This window comes from Octodon degus, unplaced genomic scaffold, assembly GCF_000260255.1.
Source record: "Octodon degus isolate 3935 unplaced genomic scaffold, OctDeg1.0 scaffold00070, whole genome shotgun sequence".
Lineage (NCBI taxonomy): Eukaryota > Metazoa > Chordata > Mammalia > Rodentia > Octodontidae > Octodon > Octodon degus.
The window spans coordinates 8,531,021-8,548,016 of NW_004524646.1; the positions used below are offsets into that span (position 1 = coordinate 8,531,021).

At 44.6% G+C, this 16,996-nt stretch overlaps 2 protein-coding genes across 6 annotated transcripts in view; both read left to right on the forward strand.

Annotated features, from left to right (window-relative positions):
* The window catches only part of Gskip (GSK3B interacting protein), a 21,186-nt gene extending 8,834 nt beyond the window's left edge, over positions 1-12,352 (forward strand). For both annotated transcript variants that reach the window (XM_023719698.1, XM_004635181.2), the window contains 2 exons: positions 7,869-8,127; positions 10,546-12,352. In XM_023719698.1, the coding sequence (XP_023575466.1) occupies positions 7,870-8,127; positions 10,546-10,707 (420 nt within the window). In that variant the 5' untranslated portion in view covers position 7,869 and the 3' untranslated portion in view covers positions 10,708-12,352. The remainder of the gene's footprint in view (positions 1-7,868; positions 8,128-10,545) is intronic.
* Positions 12,353-16,429: 4,077 nt separating this feature from the next.
* The window catches only part of Ak7 (adenylate kinase 7), a 59,451-nt gene continuing 58,884 nt past the window's right edge, over positions 16,430-16,996 (forward strand). For all 4 annotated transcript variants that reach the window (XM_023719665.1, XM_023719666.1, XM_023719667.1 and 1 more), the window contains exon 1: positions 16,430-16,567. In XM_023719665.1, coding sequence (XP_023575433.1) covers positions 16,463-16,567 — 105 coding nt within the window. In that variant the 5' untranslated portion in view covers positions 16,430-16,462. The remainder of the gene's footprint in view (positions 16,568-16,996) is intronic.

Sequence of the window (16,996 nt, forward strand, 5' to 3'; positions counted from 1 at the left end):
ACTGAGCGATCTCCCCGGCCCCGGAAACGATTTTCTTAGCTAAAACGAGGCCACTACTAGTTCCTTTTCCGCTGGCACAGAATTGAAAACCTCATAATTCATGGGACGCTGGGTAGAATACTGAGAAGAGTTTTTGTCTTTCTCCTGGAGCAAAGTTAACCAGTAAAAGTTAAAGGGAGCCTTAATACCTTTTGGAAAAAAGATGAAAAGCAAGACGCAGAAGGATGAAGCTGTTTGCCGACAGCTGCTTCCCAGGACAATGCTTAGTGACGGGAGTAGAGACAGCCAGCCCCAGATTCAGAACGTCAGGCATCCGGTAAGAAATCACCGGGCATAAGTGTTGAGATTGGCTACATTTTTGATTTTGCTTCAGTTTGTATAAAATGTTGAACTAAATGTATCTTGACATTATTTTATTAAAATATGTTTTTAAAAAATTTCGCCAGGCATGCAAAGCAGCAGACTATAGCACACAGGGAAAAAAAAAACTCTTGAAACTGCCTGAGAAATACCAGTTAAACGGTAGATGGAGCATTCAGAAACTCATAACTTATACGTAACAAAAGCTACAGAAAAGATCACACAAAGTAATCAGGAACGTAGAAGATTTAAACGAGAGAGAAAAACTATAAACTCAGAGGTGCAAGAATCTAAACAAATCCCAAGCAAAAGAGACCTGAACAAAGTTTATCAGGAAGTGACACCAGATTATCTCGTGAGAAGCAGTACAGACAGGATGATTATATAAGGAACATTTATAAGACTTAGAAGACAAAACCTGAGGGCTCAACCAAGGGTTCTATGCCCAGAAAAATGTGTCACAAAAATGAAGGTGAACTAGAAGTACCAGAGCTGAAAGAACTCACCACCAAACCTACGCTGCAGGAAATGTTGAAGGAAACTCTTCAAGCAAAACATGATACAGCTCGTATCTGTTGACAAAGGTCAGCCCAAAGGGACAAGTGCTGCAGTACAATTAGTCACTTATGGGCTGGCCTAATAGCTCAGCAGATTAAAGCGACTACAAGCAGGCGCACAGGGGCCAGGGGTTCAGCCTGCCTTGCTGGTCCCGCCCCCGGGGTGCACTGAGACATTGAGACTGGGTATGGTGGCACACGCCTGTAATCCAGCTGTTTAGAGGCTGTAAACAAGTGGATCACTATGAGTCTGGTCTAGTAGTGAGACCCTGAACACCCTGTAGACCCTTCCCTAAAATAAAAAAAATAAAAAAAAAAAAAGTATTAGTCACTTATCACTGAGACCCAGTACCCAGCACCCACACCCTAATGGGAAAAGATGTTTTATTTGGCACATGGTTTGGGAGTTTCAGCCCGTGGCGGGGTAGCTCCAGGGCAGCGGAGGCACACCCCACCAGGCTTCTTTCCCTCAGCCTCCTCTTCCTAACAGCACACTTAGGTACTCTAATCTGTGGACTGTCTATCCCAGAGATAGCTACAGCACCCCAGGAGCCACTCGCCTTCCAAAACTCTTCTAAGTGCATGAGGCAATTGGGGACATTCTAGATCTAAACCATAGCAGTAACTGGGATTAAATATAAAATAACTATGCTGATTACAGTAATTGTAACAAAAACAAATAGTCTAAACACCCCCATTCAAAAGGCACAGGTAGACTGGGCATGGTGACACACACCTGTAATCCCAGCACTTGGGAGGTTGAAAACAGGAGGATCATTACAGGTCTGATCTACATAGTGAGACCCTGCAGACCCTGTACTAAATGCATAAAAATAAAAATAGGCACAGGTTACCAGATTGGATTTTTTTTTAAAAAGGACCAAACTAAAACCACTTCAAATATAAAGACATTATTACTTCCCTTTTCAAGTCCTCAGAGGAGCCTATTATATCAAGATCAGATTATCCCCTTGGAGCGAGCTGGGCGGCACTTCCTGTCATCTGACAGTTCTCTTACAGTTCAGGTGGGCTGCTCTTAACAGTCCTCGCCACACTGTCCACACCCTCTGCTGCCTACACTTTGTGCCCTGTGAAGAATCCACCACAACTCCTAAGACTTGCTGCCCTTCACTCTTACCAGGTTCATGTCAGACCACTTTTGGCCGAACTATTCAGTGCATCGAGTGCAGTCAGCAACCACGTGACAGATTGTGGACTGTCGGGGCTTGAAACAACACCATGATGAAGTTACTTGGCCAGGGCAAGTTCATGCATGCTTAATGATAGTTTGTAGTATGACCAAGGCATAGCCATATTTTCTCTAATCATTAGCCATTCACGAGTAAGTGCATTCCTTTGGTTGTAATTAATGTTTATGGCTTAACTATTTCACACACCTGCCTTACTTTCTAAGTGAAACTATAAGCTACCACTGCATGACTTGACTTTTTTTTTCTTTTTTCCCAGCTTTTTTGAGACAGAGTCTTGCTATGCAGTTCAGGCTGGCCTTGAGCTCCCTTTGTAGCCCCAGCTGGCCTCAAGCCCACGACAATCCTGCCTCAGTGTCCCATGTGCCGGGGGTATAGGCGTGTGCCACACTGCATGTCCTTAATTCGTAGTCTAGCATTCACAAAAAAATGCTGAAGTATACAATGTGTTATGAAATAGTATTAGGGCTGGAGAGATGGGTCAGTGGTCTAAAGCACCTACTTAGAACAAGCTTAGCAAAGCATCAGGGACCGCGGTTCGATCCCCCAGCACCACATGCCAGCCCGCCCCGCCCCCTGGTGGGCTGAGCTGGCCACTCTCTCTCTCTCTCTCTCTCTCTCTCTCTCTCTCTCTCTCTCTCTCTAATAAATAAATAAAAAAATAAAAATAAAAAAAAATAAAAAAAATAAAAAAAAAATTAAAAAAAAATGAAATAGTATTAGTAAATATTGTGTCTAAATAGACAAAACTGGGAGGCTAGAGGTGTAGCTCACTTGCCTAGCATGGGTAAGGCCCAGAGATAGATACAAATACAATATAAGCAAGTAGTTTGTTTATGTTTACTGTTCCAAACCCCACTGGCTGATTTCCCCCATAGAAGAGTCAGGATTCAAGTGTTTCTAAGTTTCAAAATTTTGCTACTTGTAAAAGGGTAGTTCATAGCCTTTAAATCTGCAGATTTGTTTCAACCCTGATGTGAACTCACTTCATCAGTTGTATTATTTATATGTATTCAATATTTTAATAAATGAAAATTAAGTAAAATTTTTAATCCGTTGCCTCTTACACTGGCCAGACTTGAGGCATTTAATAACTGTGTGTGGCTAATGTGGCTGATGAAAATCACAGAAAGTTCTGACCGTAAAGCGTTCTTCTGGTTTTGTTTTGTTTTTTTCCTTTTTTTTTTTGTACTGGGGATCGAGCTGAGGCCCTTGTGCTTGCTAGGCAGGCGCTTAGGCTGCTGAGCTGTCTCCCTGCCGTAAGGAAGTTCTCGATAGCTCGGCAGTCTGAAGTGCCTGCCTGGCAAGCGCAAGAACCAGGGTTCGATCCTCTGTGCTGAATGTTGTACTGGCCCTGCACCATGCTGGCCACTGAAACCAGATATGGTGGTACACACCTGTAATTGTAGCGCTGGGGAGGCTGAGACAGGAGGCTCACTGTGAGTCTGAGCTGCATAGCGAGACCCTATGCCAAATAAATAAATCTTTTTTAAAAAAGCATTTCTTACGTGAAGAGACATCATTTAGCCTACAGAAAAGGAAGCCTGGAATTTTTACCCTCTCCACCTTGATGAGTCACCATTCCTATAACCACAGAGCAGAGCTCGTGCTCTGTTCTGGAGAACCTGTCCTCTTCCTCCATGGTATGGGCTCCCCAGAGAAGAAAGAGGACAGCAGGAAGCTGCCCCCTCCCAGGGCACACCTGTTAAAATCAAATATGAATAAAACTCCAGGGGGCTGCCTTGCTTATTCCCTTATCCTGTTCACATATTCAGCATACTTGTACCGATTTAAGCTGTGGCTGAGTGTATGTGCTCTGTGAATACGTATAGTAAGGTGTCTGCTCAGAAGGCTTAGACTCATCAGGGTTCATAACGTAGCAGCTGCTTTCCTGTTGCTCCTTGCGCTGCTCCTTTCACTCCTGTCATCACCAGCTGCTGTGTTTTGAGTGTGTCCCTCCCCCAAAATCCCATGTACAAGAAACTTGGTGCTCAGTGCAGTGGTGTTGCAGAGCTACAGTAGAGCCAAGTGTGGTGGCGCACACCTGTGATCCCAGCACTCGGCAGGCTGAGGTGGGAGGATCACGGTGAATTCAAGGACAGCCTGGGCTACATAGTAAGACCCTGTCTCAGCACCACTCCTGCTCCCCAAGCTATAGCAGCACCTCTAGGAGGTGCGGTCTTTGGAGGGTGCTGCCCTAGGAAGTAATTGGCACAGTTCTCTTGAGACACAGGTTCATTCTCACAAGTGAGCTGTCATGCAAGAACAGGCCTGGCTCCTGGGTCTCTAGTTTCGTGTCTCACCATGGGGTCTCTCCCTCTTGCCTGCATTTCACCATGATGCCATCTGCCACACTGACTGGGCTGGCCTGTCTTGAACTTTCAGCTTTGCAAGATAAACATCTCATCTTTATAAAGTTCCTAGTTGTCAGTATTTGTTTCAGCTGCAGAAAGTGGACCAAGATACCAGCTGACTTCGTGTCTCTTGGCTCTTTTCAGGTCCTTGGAGAGAGGATCTGATTAGATGGGCTGCTTGCCATCCTTGCACCCTTGAGGCGGTGCCTTTGGTTGGATTACCAGTGCGTCCCCAGGGCCTTTTGCTAGAATTGTGATGCTGGTGCTAGAGATTAGAAGGCCCTGGAGCCTTTCCAGAGAGGCTGGGAGCTTGGTGGGTGCTGCCCTCCTTGGAGTAAACTGCCTAGCACCTTACATTCCCTGTCCAGTGTGTTTATTAAAACTAGGTTGTGACTCCCTAAAAGGGAGGGGCATGAAAAGAAAGCCCTTTTCTGTGGAGTAATGGCCCCTTGGAGGTGTCTGTATTCTAACCCCAGGAACCTGTGCACTTGTTGCCTTACACTGCAAAAGGTACTGTGCGGGTGTGGCTCTGAGCCAGCGTGGGACTGGAGATTACTGTGGATTGGGTGCAGGTGTGCTCAAGGTAATCCCAGGGGCTACAGGAAGACTGAAGAGATGGCAAGAGGCAGGAAAGAGCATGTGGCCACAGAGCTACTTGTTGAAGCGGTGTTTTTGGAGATGTGGAAGGAACCATAAGCCAAAGAACTGGGGTGGCCTCTGAAAGCTATAGAGATGACAAGAAAGTAGATTCTCCAAAGCTCCCAGAAGGAGCACAGCACTATAGACACAATGATCTTAGCCTTTGCATCTCCAGAACTGTAAGACGCTAAGTCGTGTGCTACCTTAAGCTTCTGGTAATTTGTTATAGCAGCAGTAGGCAACTCATCCGGGCACATATTGATGCATTTTGTAAAGGTTCTCTTCAGCACTTTCTACACAGCCAGCACAAAAATATCCATCATTGGCATGGAGTTCTGTATTTAGTTTAATCCCTTTCAACCTCTAAAGTGGTTACAGCACTAGAACAGTCACTGCTCTTCATTTTAGGTGGATTCCGTGGTCAAGATGCTTTCTGCCGCCAGGAAAGTAATGGGGATTCATTGCCCCTGGTAACTGAGAAGTACGAGGGTTGGAAGCCAGGACGGGCTTGGCCCGTGCTTCCTTGTGACCTTGTTGGCTCTGTTCTCTTCCCCGCTGTCAGTGTCATCCTTGGGCTAGTGTCCCCCTCTCAAGATGACTCTGGGCACAGCCAGGGATGAGTGCTACCACTGAGCTGTTCTGAATCCCAGGGCAGGAAGAGCTCCCGGAGCTGTGAGCAGGGCCGGAGCTGACCCGGCCTGCGGCTTTGTGCTTTCCTCAGTGTGGAAAGGAACGCTGAGCCGTGCCCCCCACCCCCGCCACCAAGGAAAAAAATCTGGGTATCCAGTGAGAGAATATTAATAACCAAGAATCAGCCAACAAAAAATATGTTGCAATATTTAATAGCTAAAATGTGTAGAATGCTTTAATAATGAAGTATTTTGAACATTATGTAAAAAGGGCACGTTAGAAAACAAAGTAGAATGCAGAATGGAACAGATGCATGGTATTAAATACAAGCTGTCTACGCTGTCAGAAAAAACGGTTCTGAGGCTCCTCTGAGGAAGAGTGTTGCTAATCTAATCTGAACTCCTCAGCTGCTGAAAGAGGGGAGCTAGGCCTTGAGCCCAGGTAGATAGGAAGAGAGTGGCAGTTTAATCTGTGGCTGAACGGGGGGCCACGCTGTGTCCAGACAGCAGATCCTTCATCCCTATTAGGAGTGAAAACCGCAGTTTATTTCTAAAACCTGCCGGGAAGGGACATTATCTGTCCACTAAAGCCCTTTTGCCATTCCAGTGCGGTTCACATTTATTAGCTTGTTTCCTCTGCACATTGCCAATTACAGCAGTGCTCATTGTCAGGAAAATCCTTTGTGTCCGCAGTCACAGAAGAAATGCCAGAACTCATGGTAGCCTGGCAGAAGTAGAGGCTCAAGTGAGCATGACAAGTAATATTTTTGGAAATATAATAGTTGTGCCAGTTCAAGTAAGTGGAGAAAAAGTGCGTTGTGTAGTAAATTGTATTAGGGTAGTAGGCTATCCATTTGGAAAATGAAGCTACAAGAAAGGAATTCTAGACGGATCAGAGACTTAAACACAAATGGAATGAGGATTTATAAGACAACTCGGGGATTTTGAAAATGCAATCCTGAGAAAGGGAAGGCTTTCTTACATAGAATTCCAAGTCTAGAGGTATAAAAGGAGTTTCTGAGAGCAATGTAAGAACTTGAACTCTGATTTCAGATAAGCTGGGTTTGTTTCCCTTTTTGCTTTTTATGGCTATACGATCTCAGAAGTGAAAATATCCTATAAACATACAAAAAGATGTTTACTCAAATACATATAAAATGATGAACTCTTGTCTTTTGCATCTCAAACTGGCAAAAGATCAAAAATACATGATCATTACATATAGCTAAAACATGCCAGTAAACTTAATTAAGGCATTGCAGAGTACGTGAAGAATATATTTCTCCTGTGCTGGGGGAAGAGGTACGCAAAGTCTTTCTGAAGGGTGAATTTGGAAAGGAAGCTGTTAAAGAGGTGTCATTGTCCTTAAACTCAACATTTCCAAGTCTGCAGATCTATGCAAGAGAAATAGTTACATTGAAAACTAAGCTAAATAGCTCAGTGGATTAAAGCACCTGCAATCAGGTGCAGGGGCTGGGGGTTTGATCCCCGGGCCTGCCCTGCCAGCCCTGCCCCTGGGGTGCACTGAGACAGCAACTGACACTGGGCATGGTGGCACACGCCTATAATCCCAGCTCTTGGGAGGCTGTAACAGGCAGATCACTATGAGTCTGATCTAGTAGTGAGACCCTGTAGACCCTTCCCTAAAATACAAAAAATAAGAATAAAATAAAACTAAGTCTTTGACTGAGTCGTTGGCTAACGGAGCTAAAAAACAATAATATAAATACTTATTAGTGAGAATTAACTTTCTGGCAGTGGATAATAAGATCCTTTTTTTAAAAAAAAAAAACCCAGAGATACCTATATTTTTGCTGTAAAACTACTGGCAATTGTTTAGACAGTATCCCCCCCCAAAAAAAAAAAAAATTGCTAGCAAGTTTGCTTTACACTAAGCAGTCATAAAGAATAGCTGTTTTGGTGGGTCTCACCATGTAATCCAGGTTGGCCTTGAATTCACTATGTAACCTAAGCTGACATTGAACTTGCAGTGATCCTCCTGCCTCGGCCTCCCGAGCGCTGGGATGACAAAAATGCCACACCCAGCTAAAGCACAGCTCTCTTAACCAAGCAAGATTTTTTATAGCCTTCCATTAAAAACATGTACCAATTTTTTTGCAGAATGGAAACAGACTATAATCCCATGGAGCTAAGCAATATGTCAGGATTTGAAGAAGGATCGGAGCTCAATGGCTTTGAAGGAACTGATGTAAAAGACATGAGACTGGAAGCGGAAGCCGTGGTAAACGATGTTCTCTTCGCCGTCAAGAACATGTTTGTCTCAAAAAGCCTGCGCTGTGCAGATGACGTGGCCTACATCAATGTGGAGACTAAGGAAAGGAACAGATACTGCCTGGAGCTCACGGAGGCAGGGCTTCGGGTAACTCACTTTTCTTCTTAGGAAAAAGAAATCTCTGCCACTTTGCTAAAAAGGGTGGGGGAAAAAGGGGTGCTGCACGAGTCTTAAATAAAAACTAGATATTAGGGAGCTTCCAAAATTTATTTAAAGAAAACTGCAAGTTTTTGTTTATTTGGGGTTTGCTTGTGGCAGAGTCTCACTGTGTAGTCCAGGCTGACCCCAAACTTGCCTGACTCTCCTGGCTCACCCTCGTGCCTAACTCGTTTTGGTCAGCTGGGGGAATTGAAGTTTTTCAGATCAAAAAAAAAAATCTCATTGTCAAGGTGTTACACGCTTAATCATCACCCACAGAAATTCTCATCTGAAGCTAGATGTGTCCAGCAGGTCACGTTCTCTGTAACCCACACGCTGCAGTCTTTGCAGTCCGCAGTCTTTGTGTGTCTCGCACCACACACGCGTCTCTTCTGTTAAAATGAGACGCATGTGTGGCTCCTGCTTCCCAGCTGTCAGATTACAATTAAATCTGAGCAAAACATTGCACCGCAAGATTCCCAGCAGTGCCCCGCGGACGTGCCCCTGGTGGGTATTTCTTATTACAAGTGTACTTCTCTAGGCAGAGTTGCCTTTCTGTATCCTTTAAACCAGAATCTTAGCTTATAATAATAGAAAGCAACACCTGTGAGCAACTTTAAAAAGCACGAACACATTATGAATTACTGAGCAAAGAGATAGCTATTAGAAAATCGTTTTAACTTACTAACCAGTCATTAGTCTCCGTCAAAGATACATGACTTTTCTTTGTATAATCATAAGGTAAAGAGCAAAGCCTAAATAAGTAACTGTAAATGTCACGTAATATTGTGTTGAATAGTACATGGATTTCACTGGCTTCCTTCAGTCCAGATGGGTCGTAGGTGCTGCGTGTTCCTTGAAAAAGCAGGTTTAAAGCCAACACCTTCATTGCTCCTGGTCCTTCCTGGTGGCCACTTAGGTGGCTGCTTAGCTTTAGGACTCTTACTTGGATTCACCAATTTTTATGCACTCCTTTCAGAAACCCCTAATTTACACTAAAGAGCTGTAGGGTATCTTAAGTAGAAATTAAATTTAGAGCTAAGTGACAAGGTAAATTTATCCTGCCTTACATTGGTTAATTCTCAGATGGCTCAGGTCTGGTAGAGTCAGAAGTCTGAAATGTAAGTGATCTGGGGTGAGTCAGTCTCTCTGAGTCCCTGCTTCTTTATAACTTAGAACTAAGAAACTAAAAAGGATTTGGGGGATGGTTGTAGAAATAAATGATCTAAAAAGACTTGGTTCAGACGTCAGACCTGGCGTGTAATAGGTGCTCAAACATTTGTCTTTCAGTTTGATTGATTTAACATTTATTGAGCAGCTGTCCTGTGTCAGCAGTCGGAAATGAAGCCATGACTAAGATGTGATCGCTGTCCACCAGGAAGATCACAGTGCAGGGAAAAGAGAGGGACAGACAGCAGTGTACCACCCCGCAGCGTGCTGGAGCAGCATTGGAGCTGAAGAGGTGGACTCGTTCTCCTTAGGTGTCTGCCTCCGCTTTTCATTGAAAAAGAAGTATTCAGCTTCTATTTCTAACATGAACTTGGATTTTCAGTGGCTTAAGTAGAAGTCACTGAACTGGGGCCATAGCTCAGCAGTAAAGTGCTTGTGTAGCGTGTGCCGGGCCCTGGTTCTGTCCCCAGTACCGGAAAAAAAAAATAAATTAGTAGTGATTAAAATGTAGAATTTCTACAGGAGATTTATGAGCTTTAGTTGAATCAATAAAAAATTTTGCCCTGTACTATACTGGTGACCATGATATATCTGATAATCTTGTTAGAAATAAAAGCTTTAGTTACATTTAAAGGGAAAAAAAGAATCACAGAGTAACATTCCCTCTTATGCCATGGATTGTTTGTTATTATTAGGTGAAAGTGGCCCTTAACATTACTAATTATAAAGCTAAGTAGCTACTAAAACTAATAAATAATTACTAAATATAAGTGAAACTATTACCTATTAAAAATAATTGTTAAAATTAAATTTCCAGGAACAATTTCTAGAATTTCTTAAGAACAAAATCTTTACTGCTAAAAATTATGAACTAATATTACATTATCTATTGTAACATTTAATGTAGTAGACCCTGAGTGCATCTATAATTAAATAGAATTAAAAAAAATAGAAGTATGTTTTGGAATTGGAAAATGAAATACTGTTTTGTATAAATTTTAAATTTCTATTGAGTCTTTTTAAGAGCTTTTAGAAATGAGTAATTTAAACCTCTTAAATTTTGCAAAAAATTCTACTGAGAGCCTTTTGCTGGTGGTGTTCCTGTATTACAGGAATTGCTTAGCTACAGGTGGTGGAGAACGGGCCCGCTGTGCTCTGCTTGAGAACTGCTGGCTCACTGTTGCTTTCTCCCCGCAGGTGGTGGGGTACGCGTTCGACCAGGTGGAGGAGCCTCTGCAGACACCCTACCACGAAACCGTCTACTCGTTGTTGGACACGCTCAGCCCAGCCTACCGGGAGGCGTTTGGGAATGCGCTCCTGCAGAGACTGGAAGCTCTGAAAAGGGATGGACAGTCCTGACTACACCTTCCCCTTAGGGGGCACTGCTGCTGGTACAGAACGTGGCGGAAAGCGTGAAATTGTTGCACACACTCATAGTAGAAAATGCATCTTTGATTTTGTGTGCTTGCCACTTGCTTCACATTTAGGCTTTTGACTCAGAACATCACTGACTAACGAATTGAATTCGTTTCTGCTTCATTAAGGGAAGTCTGAGGCCATTGCTATGATACCATCATTGAGACATCTAAATTTCTTCATAGGAATTCTCTGCATTTCCGAACCTAATCAGTATTTCATTCTCTTATTACAGGGCTTCGATGCTGCCAGCACTCTCTTTATCATAGGAAATTCTAGATTTGCACAGTAAAATAGGAATTAGAATTGCCTAACTTCAAACTGGGACTCAGCCTGCTAAATCAGGGGTTTGCTGCTAGCTTGGACTGACTTCGTAGTGATTATTCTGGTACTAGCCTTATTGGAAACAAACTGTCAACTGGTTTCTCCTGCACAAATTTTGAAATTCACTGCTTCACCTCATCTTTATATTACAAATGCAGACTGAAAAGTGAATGACTTGCAAATGATTTAGTGTTAAATGAAAGACAGGGACAGAAACAGTTACATGTTCCTTGTTTGCCACAACCAGCCAACTAAGCAGAGAACAAACTGTTAGCAAATGAATGTAATAATTACTCAATTCCAAGATACCTAAGCACATAAGCAAGTACAGGACCAGGCCCCATCCTCCACACAAGCACCCTCAGTGTGTGTGATGCAAAGAAAGAAGATTCTGGTTTCCTAGAAAACAGTATCGTGGCCTATGTTGGTTCTTACTCTGAATGTCTGTTTACATACTGTACAGTGTATATGCAGAAAGTATTTTTGCTCCCACGTTACTTTCTACGGCGTGAGGCTTTGGTATTCCCCAGGACCCTCCCCACAGACGGACTGCCTCCGTCTCCTGTTCCTTGTGCAGTGTACTGTGAGTGTGCAGTGTGGGTTTCAAACCAAAGGATGAGTGAAGTATTCAGAGACTTCCTCTTTGACAAAAAGATCCTCTGTATTTTATATTTTATTACAGGTACTGATATTTATAAACCTAATAAACTTGGCCATGCTGCTGCATGTTTTCAAGTGCATATTGAACAATAAAGATTGAGGAGTTGTTTTCTTGTCACCGAAAAGAAATACTGAACTAAAATTCCACACACCCAGACACACCTTCATAAATTTGTCATCTGCAGGTCTTTTCATTATTTTTTGGAAACAGACATTTTAGGCTCTGAGCTCACGTGAGGGCTGGAAGTGCAGCTCAGTGGAGAGGGTTTGTCTGACATGCAAGGCCCTGGGTTCAGTCCTCAGCTCGGGAAAAGGAGGAAATGGATCAGGGGGGCCAGAGCAAACTAGAATTGGGTTTGCATTGCTGTCCACTGCTGCGCTTCATTGGAATGCTTTATGTTTGTAACTATGTTCACTTTCAGCTTTGTTTGCAGATGCTTAACATGTGGGCAGTGAAGTCCAACCAGGTGGAACTTTCTCATGCTTCATTAATCTCAGGCTCACTGTAAATGATATTTGTAAAGTTTGAATAAAATTGTTTACTCATTTACATATGAAAAAAGCACTTGTATCTTTAAAAATTGAAGTTGTTCATTTTGTGATAGATGACTGACTGCAAGCGCTATAGTTTCCATTTTTTAGTTCTGTGTGGTTATATTCTAATTTAGGGTGATAAAAAGTTACTCTTTTTATTACTACATAAAACATGTATTTACCTGAGAAACCTGGACATTAAAACCTCCATTTTCCCTGATGTACTGTTTAAAGAATTTAACTAGGTAAATTGAGCCTGGATTTCCCTTCTTTTTTTTTTTAATTTTAGGGAAGGGTCTACAGGGTGTTCAGGGTCTCACTACTAGATCAGATTCATAGTGATTCTCCTGTTTACAGCCTCCCAAGAGCTGGGATTCCAGGCGCGCGCCACCACGCCCTGTCTCAATTGCAGTATCGGTGCTTCCCAGGGGTGGGGCCAGCATGGCAGACCTGGGGATTGAATCCCCTGGCCCTTGTGCCTGCTTGCAGATGCTTTTATCTGCTGAGCTATTTGTCCAGCCCTGGATTTCCCTTCTAGAAGAAAAAAAATTCTCTAATTTACAAGTAAGAAAAATAATGGGCAAATAATAGAGCCAGCAATTTCAAATAGGGAAAAAGTGAAAGTTGCCCAACCAGCAACATAAAATTTAAAAATAATTGAGCCATATCACCTAATAATTGGTGCTTTCTATTTTAAATAAAATATAGTACTTCACCAGGATTTAGGGAGGGGCACTTTGCCTTCTGTGGGAGAACATACTGATGAAAGCTTTCTGGAAATCCTGGTGCTAGAATCTTCATAAAGATTAACTTCTGAACTGATGCTACACTAGCGTAGGGAAGTGACTCGGTGAACTACAAAGATACTCATTTTCTCTGATGAAAAACCAGCAGGGCTCTGAAGAGTGATAAGTTATGTTATGTCCTTTTGAAAGAAAAGTATACGATGATTTGAAATTGTGGAAAAGTGCAGTTGTGCAGTGGATATGCACAATTCTGAAAGATCTCCTGTCAAGTCAAATAGCATTCTGAAATACTAGGCCTGCGTGGGTGATAGGTAATTCTTATCTTCCTGTACTTTTTTCACAGTTTCTACATTACCTTGTAGTAACTAATCTGTGGGGAAGCAGGGCTGGGGTGTGGCTCTGTAGGAGAGCTCACGCTTCCCACGCATCAGGTCCTGCCAGCGTCCTACCAAATTAGAGGATGGAGGAGGAACGTGTAGACGAGGGAGGTGAGCTGAAGAGCATCTCTCCAGCAGAGCAGCCAAGCCGTGCTGAGTCTCATCTGCTCCAAGGTGGTGTGACACCTCCCATAGTGACACCTCCTCCCCGCTCTCTTGCACGTCCCAGTCACTGCACTTCTCACACGGCTAGCCACCAGCTCGTGGTGTCCTTGTCACTAGCTTCCTCCAGCTCACACTGACTTGCCAGGATTCAGAAACATGTGTTCAGAGAGAAGAGTAGGAAATACCAGTGCAGTGTGCCGCCTCGGCTTTAGGACTCTCCCTTCAACCCCTCTATTTTAGGGATGACATCACTGATGTTTGGGCAGATTGAGGGGCTTGGTTGGCAGCCCACAGAGCAGTAGAGTTGCAACCACCTGAGTCTTCTGGTTCCACACAGCACGTTAGAAGCTCTCCCGTGCATTGGTGTGTAGGCTGGTTTGGAAAAAACAGGAAAGATCCCTCCTTTGTGTAATAGAATTAGCTAGTAGAGAGCTGTAGATAAAGCTCAGATGGTAGAGGGTTTGCCTAGCACGTGGGTTCCATCCCCAGTGCTATAGCAAGAAATCTTTCCTAACGTGATGGGTGGGTGGATGAATGGTGGATGGGCAGGCAGGCAAACAAAACCTGGAAGCAAACCCTTTGTAACTACAGTGTGAGCTCACTTACCAATCAACAGTAAAAATGAAGTTGGCCGTGGTGGCACACACCTGTAATCCCAGCGCTCCACATGCTGAGGCAGGAGGATCACTGCAAGTTCAAGGCCAGCCTCAACTACATAGTAAGACTCAAAAAGCAAGAAGGAAACAAAGATAAGTTACAGCATTGGTAGTTGAGTAGCAGAATAATTTTCAAAGTGTTTACCACACTTAATTGCCAATTAGGAATATGGAAAGAAGCTAAAGATTTGAAAATACAGAATCAAGTAAATTTTAGGGTATTTAAAGTCATTTGAAAGAATGCTGAATTATATTTACTCCCCAGTTTTGCAGCAGTCTTCATGAATAGGTTCACATTTAAACTGGTAGCACTTTTTTGTACCCTGAGCAAACTGCTCCAAAGTCAAGTTTGCAAAATTTCAAACTATCAAAACAAGGAAAGTTTAATTAGGTTCCTGTGTGTAAAAAAAGAAAACAAAGTAATAACAAATTCACAGTTGCCTGCCTACCCCGCAAGCGCTCTAGGGGGCCTCAGCCTTGCTGGGACAGCACATAGCTCCACTTGGGAAGAGCACTAGGGAGTGTGTTGATATGTACTGTCTACACCAGGGTTCAGCCTACGAGGATTAAAAGGTTAGTCCCAGTGGTTTCCAGGTGTTCAGAGCTGTCAAAGCCAGATGTCAGGGCCTGACCCCCAGAGCTCCGCTCCCCACCCCCACCCCCATACACACTGTAAGGAAATCCTGGGCCACCTTCCATTGTGTTGAAGCAACCAAGATTTTCTTTTTTTTTTTTTTTTTTTGGCAGAACCGGGGATTGAACTCAGGCCCTTGCGCTTGCCAGGGAAGCGCTTATTCCACTGAGCCATCTCCCCGGACCCGATTTTTTTTTTAACTTTCTGCAAAGGTTTATTCCAGAGGGGCTCAGTCCTTGGCAGCTGCCTTCCTCATGGCAGCCAGCACGTTGCTCAGCTCCTCACGCTTCCTCTTGACCTGGATGTGCGTCCCCACCCTTTTCTTGATGAACTTGAGGGCGTGTTTGTCCTTGGAGACCTTGGACAGCTCCATGGCTCTCTGCGAAGGGAAGCCGCACACCTCCCGGATCGTGTCCCGCATGAACTTGGTGTGTTTGGTGAGGCGTCCACGACTGCGGCTGTGCCTTGGCTTGCTCATATTCTTAGTCACCTTGTGGCCCTTGTTGAGGCTCACAACCATGGGACAGTGGAGCGTCGTGGCTACTGTTCTTCGATGGTCACTGTGGAGGAAGCCAACCAAGACTTTTTTAAAAACAAGACCAGGAGCCAAAAACAAAAAAAACAAAAAAAACAAAAAACCCTACATACGTTAAATACTGACATTTAGCTGGAGTGTGGTGATGCATGCCTATCATCCCAGGATTCTGGAGACTGAGTCAGAATGGTCACTGCAAGTTTGCGGCCAGCCTGAACTGCATCGGGAGACCCTATTCCAAAAAAAATCCAAAAAATTAAAAATATTTACACTCAGCAAGTTAATATTTTAAAATATCTCAACCTAATCAAACATATATTAACTGCAGAATATATAAAACAACATTAAACTTACTACTGGGCCACAGCCTTCGAGGGCCAGTAATAAGCTGAACGCTGTTTGTACATTCGCTGGTTGAGTTCAGCAAGAGTAATCTCGTCAGAAAAAGGGATGAAGAACCTGAACTGCATCCCTTTCTGAAGAGTAGGTGGATCTCAGGGCTCGTGTGGCCCCACCCCGCCACAGCAGCCCACGGAGCGCTGAGGTCCCAGCAGCGCCTGGCTGCACACCTGGACCTCTACAGTGTCCTGGGCCTGGGAAACCATGGCAACCGCCCGACAGCAGCTGAGGTCCTGGGCTCACCACCCGCCACGGAAGTTCAACTCTTCCCTCAGCACAGGAGAGGCGTGGGCCTCCGGGCTTTGCCTTTTCATCAGATGCAATACTTTTAGCCATCAGAATCAACTGGACCCTGGGACGTGCTTCCAGAGTTTTGCAACAAGAAGTGAAAGGGGCCAGAGATGGCAAGACGCCCGGGACACACGCAGGACCTATTCAGCAGGAAGGCAGAGTGAGATCCGGCTGCACTTGCAGGGACTCACGGAAACGTGCTCCCTGGAGCCCCCTTGGAACCCCAGCCTCTGCTCTGCCTCCAGCCTCGCCGGACGCCGGGACACGCCCACCTCCTCGCGCCACGCCCACTCTCGCGTCAGGACCCGGGACCCGGCCCCTCCTCCTTAACAACTGACCTGACTCTGTCACCTTAGCAACCAACGCTGCCGCCCGCCATGGCTGAGGACGAAGAAGTTGCTTCTAGGACTGAGAAGGTTCTGCGGATCCAGAGGGTGTTTATAAACCTACTGGACACATACAGCAGTGGAAACATCGGGAAGGTGAGTGGCGGGGCCCCACAGGCACACGCGCGCCCAACGCACTAACCCCTCGCCTGCGACCCCAGGTGGCACAGGCCAGGCCTTCTCTAAGGGGCTTCCCAAGTGCTTCCACCTGGAAACCCAGATGTTTGGAGATGGCAGATGCGGTTCCTCTCACTTAAAGGTGGGCCATGTGAGCGGTGTCACCTTGAAGCATCCTTCATCCGTCCATCCCTTTATCCGGCATCTTTTATGCTCCATGGACTGAAATCCTCACCTTTCGCGGTCTTCAGCCCTGGACAGTGACGATCTTAGAAAAGAGAGCCCAGGGGCCTTCACGCTGCATTGTTTGAGCACCCAAAGAAGGCACCCTTAGTATCAGACCCATGGCTCTTAATTGTGTCCTTAGGAGTGGAGTGACATAGAGGTCTACCCTCCCTGGAAGACCTC